This window comes from Scylla paramamosain, chromosome 40 (assembly GCF_035594125.1).
Source record: "Scylla paramamosain isolate STU-SP2022 chromosome 40, ASM3559412v1, whole genome shotgun sequence".
Lineage (NCBI taxonomy): Eukaryota > Metazoa > Arthropoda > Malacostraca > Decapoda > Portunidae > Scylla > Scylla paramamosain.
Genome location: NC_087190.1, coordinates 13,955,271 through 13,964,103, shown reverse-complemented (window position 1 = coordinate 13,964,103; position 8,833 = coordinate 13,955,271). Strand labels below are relative to the sequence as shown.

Genomic DNA, 8,833 nt, shown 5'->3' with positions numbered 1-8,833 from the left:
ACAGAGGTGGCTGAGTGGCTGATGTGGATTGTGTCACTGATTGCTTGCGTTTGCTGGCTGGCTGGCTGGGAGACTGGTGAGATGGTTATCAAACTGACAGACTGTTGCTTGGCGTGTCTGGTCCTCTGTAGACTGACGCAGGGCACTTCGCTTGTCTCTGTCTGAATGGCCGGAGGACTGACACACAGATGACTTCGCCTCTATCTGTCTGTCTGTCTGAATGGCTTGACCGACCTCTCCAGCCCGATGACAGCACAAGACACACTCCCAACAGGTCCTTCTGTCCGCCCTGACTGACTGAACACTGAGGCTGTGGGGCGTGATGCTTTTTGTCTATCATAAGTGCGGGCCACTTATGATGGACACAAAGGCGACCTTCTTCACCGCGCCCTTTCTTGGCATAAACACAAACACACACACACACACACACACACACGTATGCACAAGTTTTCCTTAAGTGATTCTATTGCAAGGATGTGTTGTTTGATTTATCTTTAATGGTTTTGAAGGAATGGTTGTTGTTGTTGTTATTATTGTTATTGTTATTATTATTATTATTATTATTATTATTATTATTATTATTATTATTATTATTATTATTATTATTATTACTATTATCATTATTGTTGTTTTGATATTGTTGTTGTTGTTGTTATTATTATTATCATTATTATTATTACTATTATTATTATTATTATTATTATTATTATTATTATTATTATTATTATTATTATTATCATTATTATTATTATTATTACTATTATTGTTAGAAATAGTAGTAGTATAAAAATATAGTGTTAATAGTAGTGGTAGTAAACTCGAGTTAGAAAATGATGGAGCCAGTGTAGTGCATGCCTTTCTTTCACTCAGCCTTCCTCGTCTTGTGATCCTTGATGGATTAACTCACTGGTGTGTGACAGCTTCCTTGTGACTGGCGGCGGTTGACTTACAGGAAGGCGATCAACTAAAAGAATTCACACCTTTCGGTTGTTCGTTTTCTCCCCTTCCACCCCTTTCCTCCCCGTCTCTCTCTCTCTCTCTCTCTCTCTCTCTCTCTCTCTCTCTCTCTCTCTCTCTCTCTCTCTCTCTCTCTCTCTCTCTCATAAAAAAAAAACACATAGCATACATGTCGTAACGAGGAGAGTACGGCGCAATTATAGTGAAGTGGTAGTTGGTTACTTGATGGGTGTGTTGCCACTGGGTTGATAGCAGGGAGGGAAGTGAAGAGGCCAGGATTCATATTATTTTATATGATTTTATATTTACATTCTTAATATTGCGATATATTGCGATACATGTACAGGAAAATTTGTACCGATCTATGTAGCAGTAGTAATAATATTGCTGTAACTGTAAACTTTCTTTACATATAACAAACTTCATATTTGATAATATGCCAACTGTTGATGTAGTGATTGAGGGCTTGAGGCCGCCACTGGCACCTCTTGCCAGTCCCTGTGGCCTCTAGTTGAAGTAACACGGGTCTTTAAGAGTGTCTTTTACAATTTTAGTGACAGATTAACAAGATTTCTACATTGCAAAAAAGGAGAAGCAGTCTTGAGAACCTGTCTAGTCGTGTCTGTGGTCTTGGAAAATGGTCGCTGTGATATTCTGAGTACGGGCACTGGTGTTTGCATATCCCCACAAAATGGAATCACAGAGGCACGACTGCTTAGTGAAGGTGAGTACACCGGTAACACCCTCACCTGAGTCAACATTACTGACTGTTTACCTTCTGGGGGGAAATTTAGCCAGATATTGATACAAAATGGATCGGCTGAGATGACAGCAGATCGCCCTATATCAGGCATTATTTGCTTCATCTCTCACTATTATAAGCCAGTCAAGCCAATCCTTTCACAAAATAGAGCCACACGACTAAGCTTTCATATCCGTTGTGCCATTGACTGGTTTAAGTTTGATGAAGGTTTAATTGAAACTGAAGGGCGGTCATTTCCGCCACTGACCCGCCGCTATCTTGAATATGTCTATCCCAGCCTGTTAGCTTCCAATATTTCTTTATTTTTTTATTTCTTAGCTATTTTATTTCGGCTCATAAATAAGATTATAAATAAGATTTTATGGTTTCTAAAAATATTTAGTTGTTTTAAGTGTTTTTCGAATGTCTGTTAAATGAGACGTGTTGCTTTTAGGTTTGTTTTAGTATAAATAAGGTTTTTTCTCAGTCATCAAACTATAATTTTTTTTTATTTTAGCCTGTATTAAGTTCTTATTGCATTTAAAAACAATGTTCGTGCTTTTTAAAGTGTTCTTCATTCCTATTCAATAAATTATGTAGACTGTGGAATTGTTTTTAATCGTGTTAATATTCCAACAATGTTTTTTTTTACTTTTTTCCCCAGTGAATGGTTTATTTCTGCATCTAATTTACTTTAAATTGTAAAAAAAAAAAAAATCTGATTTTTTAAAATGTTTTTTTTTATTATTGTTAAGTCAAAACGGATGGATATTTCAATGGTTTTAATGGGGATCAATGTTCCAGTAATTTTTAGATTGTTCTTCATAAATAACCTTAATATTACTGGGGTTTGAAATCTCTTTATGTTCCCGGTATTTGTTAAAGTATGCGGTAAGTCAAAATATGTAAAGCATTCGAGTTTAGCTGCGTTTTTCCGAGTAATTTTTAAAATGAAATACTTACACACGTAAATGGCGGTCTTTGTAACATCATCAGTCCATCAGCCGTGGCGTCATCGTACTGACACCTTCCTAGCTCCTTTCCAGTCCTTCCTTGTCAATATTTAGCATGATATCCAGTGTTTTTTTTATTTTTCCAGATATTTCGAGGTGCTTCCAGGCATGCAGTTTGTGTGTGTGTGTGTGTGTGTGTGTGTGTGTGTGACCCTTTCTTTCATTGTACAGGGCTGAGGGAAGGCACACATCCGAAAGGTGTGAATTGTTTTAGTTGATCACCTTCCTGTAAATCAACCGCTGCCCTCCAAATGGAAGCTTTTACATGTCGTTGAGTTAATCCACCAAGGATCACAAGAGGTGGAAGGCTGAGGGGGGAAAAAAGCTCTCACTGTCTCCATCACATTATGGGTCGATTCTACACTGGCTGACCCGTATTCTGAAAGACTTCTGCGCCGCACCTCCGCTACTTCCCACAGGCTCTAATTGAATTTACACTTGGTTTTAAGGGTGTTTTTTTTCGGGTTCAAGTGACACATTAAAAAGATTTCTGCATTCAAAAGCTCAAGTTGAAATGACACTGGTTTTAATGGTGTTTTGTGGTTTTAGTGACAGATTAACAAGATTTCTATACTCAAAAACCTCTAGTTGAAGTGACACACGAGTTTTTAAGGGTGTTTTTCTTTTCCGGTTCTAATGACAAATTAACAAGATTTCTACCCTCAAAAAGCTCTAGTTGAAGTGACACACGAGTTTTTAAGGGTGTTTTTTGCGGTTCTAATGACAGATTAACAAGATTTCTACAATCACAAGCATGCATACAAATGTACAAAGTATTCATATTGTACTATTAATTATTTCTATCAATTTCACCTCCTGTTGGCATGGAAGTGACCTCACAGATTTAATTAGGCCTGTAATGGAAGGACAGGCCGGCGAGGCAGGGGTGACAGTTGTTCATTGCATACAGGGGAAGGGGGGAGGAAAAAAGTGAGAGAGAGAGAGAGAGAGAGAGAGAGAGAGAGAGAGAGAGAGAGAGAGAGAGAGAGAGAGAGTCCTTGTTTCCTTTGCGGATTGTATAGTTAGCACACACACACCATGGCCAATTTGTCATTTTCTTGAATATTTTTATAGAGTCGAAACGGGGGAAGGAAAAAGAAGGAAGAGACGGAAAGTAGGAGGACGAATAAGAGGAGAGGGAAAAGGCAGAAAAAAAAAAAACAGATAAGAGTACCTATACAAAAAAATGATCTTAGTACATTAAAAACAAATAAAATAACTTACAGAACAAATACAAAACAACCCCAAAAATAAAATATATATATATATATTTAAACTAAGTCGGCAAAGTGTGGGAGAATTTAGTGCGGGTTAAGTCGCCACGTTGAGTAGAAAGAGCTGTCATTTGTTTACCTTTCAAGACCAGCAACACCAGCACTTGCCTTGCACTCAACACCGCCGCAACCATGGTAATTACAACCTCAACACCCTGTAGAGAGAATATCTAGGGTGTTGAGGTGTGCAGGAAGGGAAGGTATGATGTGTGATGTTGCGGTGTTGCAGTGATCAGCTGTTTGGTGTTGACTGAGGTTGTGGTGCATTGAGGGCAGTGTGTGCGGGGATGTTGTGTGGTGGTGGTGGTGGTGGTGGTGGTCAGGTGTTTGGTGTTATATCCTCAGGTTAAGTTGTGAATTAAATGGCTAAGTAATTTAGACTGGTGTATTTAGGTTAGGTTTGTTTAGTGTCATTTTCTTTGCCGCCACACTTGATGCTATTGACTAACCGTGGTGGATATGTGGCCTGAAACGCACCCTAACTCAAAACCCTGACACTCTTCTCTGCCGCACCCTAAACACCCAGCACTGCATCAAGAACATTCCCTGACACTGTACCTCTTCCCCCAAACCCCCACCCAGGTGTCCGTCATCAGCAATGTGGAGACGGGACATGACGACATGATCCACGATGCACAGATGGACTTCTTTGGCACCCGGCTGGCCACCTGCTCCTCTGACCGCTCTGTCAAGATCTTTGAGGTGAAGGGATCCACGCACACGCTGGTGGCCAACCTCAGGGAGCACGAGGGACCGGTAGGTGGTGCCCAGTAACACCGTGTGGGGAGACTGAAAGGAGTATTGCAGCATGACAAAGTACAGGAGTGACACAGGTGCAGGGAGAGGGTACTGAGTGTGTGTGTGTGTGTGTGTTGGCAGGTGTGGCAGGTGGCGTGGGCACACCCAATGTTTGGCAACATCCTGGCGTCCTGCAGCTACGACCGGAAGGTGATCATCTGGCAGGAGGATGGACACAAGTGGAAGAAAATACATGAACATGCCAACCATGACTCCTCAGGTGTGTGTGTGTGTAATAATGATAATTATAATAATAATAATAATAATAAACAGTTTAATAATGTTGCTGCCATAAGGTTGAAAATGTACATATTAATATTAAAGGGTTCTTAGTGGTTAAAGAGTGTGGGGGTAACAGTGACAAGTGGAAGTGTGTAAGGGTGGCTGACTTAGGTTGTGGCCAGGGTCATGAGGTGTTGGGGTGGTGTAGGATGGCAGAGTCCCCGTGCTTAGAAACACCTCGCCCTGTGAAGGTTACCGCTTTGATGGCTGTGAAGATTAGCTCTTTGATGTGTCCCGGCCAGTCCACCCCTGGCCAGTCCACCCTTGTGCCTCACACTGCCCTTTGATAAACGTCAATTCACTGCTTTTCATTCATTGTCCAGATATTGTTTATAATTTGTCTATGATTTTGTTGCACTTCCACTTATCACTGAAGGATGGGACTGGGTGGGGGCAAGGAGGTGGAGGGTTGCACTTGTGTTGGCCCTCAGCTGCAGTACACAGGTGTGAGTGTAGTTAGTGTAATCATGTTTCTAGATTTATTGCCTCATTGAGTGTGCCATGTTCAACAGTAGCCTTGCTTTCACCAATAAACACACACACCATTTACTGATACATTTGTTTCCCCTTGCAGTGAAAAGTGTGCTTGTAATATTCACCTATAAATTCACATCTTTCTCTGGTACATTTGTTTCCCCATGCTGTGAATAGTGTGCTTGTTACATTCACCAGTGAACACAGACATTGTTCACTGATACATTTATTGATCATGCAGTAAACAGTATGCTTATGTTACACACACACATTTCACTGGTACATTTATTGGTGTTGCAGTGAACAGTGTGTGCTGGGCACCACATGAACATGGGCTGGTGCTGGCATGTGCTTCAGCTGATGGTTCTGTGTCCATCCTCACCTCCACGGCCCACACTTGGGAGTTCAAGAAGATCACCAATGCTCACTCAGTAAGTCCTGTGATGGGCGTGTAGTGCCATTATTGCCACTGGTCAACAGAGCCAGAGAGATGAGACTGTGGTGGTGTGGGTGTGTCAGAAGGAGACAAGGAAGAGAAGGCTGGAGGTGGGTCTACCCAGCAGGAGAAAGAGAGAGAGAGAGAGGAGGACCTGAGAGAAGGTGTGTGGGTGTAGTGAAAGAAGACAAGCTTGAGAGGGTACTTCCACAGCAAGGCCTCACAGCATTCACTGGTTCACCCCTGTTCCTTTATAATGAGATCAGTTCAGATAAAAAACACTTAAAAAAACGTTTTCTTCCCAAACATATTGTACGTTCTAACTAATGTCTTATCTAAACTTACACCTTCTCACTTCTACTTGTCTATTGGCTTGAAAAGTGGGGGTCAAAAATGAATCCTGTTATCTTCCCCATCAGATCGGCTGCAACTCTGTCAGCTGGGCGCCTGCCGTGGCCTCAGGATCAGCCGACGGCTCAGGGCGGGTGGGAGCAACACCGGTCCAGCGTATTGTGACAGGCGGCTGTGACACCTATGTCAAGATCTGGCGGCTGGACGGGGCAAGCGGTGACTGGGTGGAGGAGAGCAAGATGGAGGGACACTCTGATTGGGTGAGGGACGTGGCCTGGGCACCCTCCATCGGCCTACCTCGCTCCATCATTGCCTCATGCTCGCAGGTGTGTGGTGGTGTGGTGGTGTGTAAACAGTTCATCTATCTGTCTGGCTATTTATCTGTTCATCTAGTTGTTTTGAGGTCAAGTGCATGGATGGTTGTGTTGTGCTGTGGTCTGCAAATAGTCTATCTATCTGTCTATCTAGCTAATTGTCCTACCATGTGATCAATAAACTGTCTTTATGTCAATGTAGCTAGCCAGTTGTATATCTGTATATCCCTTCACTACTTCTTTCCTCTTCTTTTTCCTCTCCATATTCTCCTCCTCCTCCTCCTTCTCCTCCTTCATTGTATATTCCTTTGTATATTCCTTTGTATTTTTCCCTCACAGGACCGGCGGGTGATCATCTGGGTCAATGACGGGGTGACAGGTGTGTGGCAGCCCCGGGAACTGAACACTTTTGATGACGTTATCTGGCACGTCAGCTGGTCGGTCACTGGCAACATTCTGGCTGTGTCTGGCGGGGACAACAAGGTGCGTGCTGGTGGTGGTGTATTAAGTCGGGTTATATAATATCCTTTTTTCATATCCTTATAATATGGTGCTTACTTATTCTTATTTGCTTTGTAGTTTTATAATATTGTGTTCTTTAGTAATATCAAGAGATGTGGTGGTGGTGGTGGTGGTGGTAGTAGTAGTGGAGAAAATTAACAAAAAAGACAAAATTTAATTGCAAAACACAAACAAAAACAAAATACAACCCAACATCTAAAGTAAAAAAAAAAAAAAAGAAAAAAAGAAAAAAAAAATAGGAAAAGAGAAAGAAAAACAAATAAATAAATAAAAATACAGAATTATTAACCAGACTTCCCCAACAGGTGAGCTTGTGGAAGGAGAACCTGGATGGGCAGTGGGTGTGCCTCAGTGATTCTGCCAAGGGGCAGGCAGCGTCTGAACAGCGCACCTTATAGAAAGACAGACATATTAAGGTGTATCTTGTAGCCATATTCTAAAACACTTCTACACTACTTTTTCACTATATTCCAGAGGCTGTAATTGAAGTAACATGGTATTTTAAGGATGTTTTTACTGTTCTAGTGACAGATTAACAAGATTTCTATGCTATTAACAGGAGAAACACTCTTGAGAACTCTGTTAATCATCTCTGTAGCCTGTGAAAATAGTATGATTAGTGAGTGGTGTGTTTCAGAATGCAGGCCCTAGTGTTACAATGATAGAGAAGGGGAAGGGGCAGGGGAAGTGTAAAAGGGACTTATGACTATAGATGATGTAAGAATGATTGAAATTATGGTTATAGGTGGTGTAGGAATGATGGAAGTTGTATATAAAGGCTCTCTTGAAAGGAAGAATTAGAAATCTGATCAAAGTACAGGGTGGAAGTGATGGGGGCAGTAAATAAGGACTGTGTTGTGGTTATAGGAATAATAGATGGTAATAGCAAGAATTATGTGTGATCAAAAGAAGAAATGTGGTAGAAATGAGAAAAATATAGATGAAATGTAGGAGGAAAAGTAGAAATACATTAATTGAATTTAAAAGCTCCATTGAAGATGTCAAAAATTAAAAAAAAAATAAGAATTAAATAGAATAAAGATAAGTAAATAAAAAGTGAATTGATAGAAATGTGATACTAGTAAACAAAACCTGTATTACTAAAGAGAAGAGATTTAGTATATTAAAATTGGCTTAGTGGATTAAAGAAAGGTTGGTGCCCTTTGTAAAGTCCTGGTGAAAGAACAAAGTGCTCTATAAAACAGAGTCCAGATTAAGATGCCTATTGAAAGGTAAGAAAATGTCAAGCTTCATCCAGTCATGGGAATAAAGAAGCAGAGAAAAGATTGAGAACGTGCAAGAATGAAGTCAAGGTGTATGCTAGATTTTTGTGTCTTGTGCAAGTTTAAAGGTTTTTGTAGTTAAGAACGGTTAGTAAACAGGATTGTGAAATATATTGTGTATGTGTGTGTGTGTATTTTCTTATAATAAAGTATTGCAGCATTACCACTGGTTTGACTGGCTGAGCAAGGTATTCATCTGACAGCCCAAACTGTAATGACCTGATTGTGGCATTAGTGCTTGAAACCCGGAGAACTGAATCTCTCTCTCAACACAAGAAACACGGGGACTTAATGGGAATTTGGGAAAAGTTGACTTTAGGATGTGAGTTATTTACTATCTTAAAGTATAAGCAAAGAAGCACGTGTGGTCATTAAGTCCAGCCCCCT

The 8,833-nt window shown here is 40.8% G+C and overlaps 2 protein-coding genes across 3 annotated transcripts in view; one reads left to right on the top strand and one right to left on the bottom strand.

The window, feature by feature from the left end:
• Positions 1-314, bottom strand: part of LOC135092520 (uncharacterized) — a 2,013-nt gene extending 1,699 nt beyond the window's left edge. Inside the window, exon 1 of the mRNA XM_063991100.1 lies at positions 1-314. This exon is cut by the window's left edge and continues 653 nt beyond it. The gene's annotated coding sequence lies outside the window, so the exon portion shown is untranslated.
• Positions 315-1,424: 1,110 nt separating this feature from the next.
• LOC135092519 (protein SEC13 homolog) lies at positions 1,425-8,609 on the top strand. 2 transcript variants are annotated; one of them, XM_063991098.1, is made up of 7 exons: positions 1,425-1,681; positions 4,569-4,742; positions 4,866-5,004; positions 5,841-5,971; positions 6,396-6,653; positions 6,981-7,124; positions 7,469-8,609. In XM_063991098.1, the coding sequence occupies exons 1-7, from the start codon at positions 1,649-1,651 to the stop codon at positions 7,559-7,561; spliced, it is 972 nt and encodes a 323-aa protein (XP_063847168.1). In that variant the 5' UTR covers positions 1,425-1,648; the 3' UTR covers positions 7,562-8,609. The 2 variants fall into 2 exon arrangements, with proteins under 2 accessions (XP_063847168.1, XP_063847169.1); XM_063991099.1 differs by lacking the exon at positions 1,425-1,681 and adding an exon at positions 3,988-4,121.
• The last annotated feature ends 224 nt before the right edge of the window (positions 8,610-8,833 follow it).

Excerpts from the sequence above, each read along its gene's own strand:
- LOC135092519 (XM_063991098.1), top strand. The coding sequence starts at position 1,649 with ATGGAATCACAGAGGCACGACTGCTTAGTGAAG. Across the intron at positions 5,005-5,840 it reads TGCCAACCATGACTCCTCAG|TGAACAGTGTGTGCTGGGCA; the intron begins GTGTGTGTGTGT and ends TTGGTGTTGCAG. Across the intron at positions 5,972-6,395 it reads AGATCACCAATGCTCACTCA|ATCGGCTGCAACTCTGTCAG; the intron begins GTAAGTCCTGTG and ends CTTCCCCATCAG.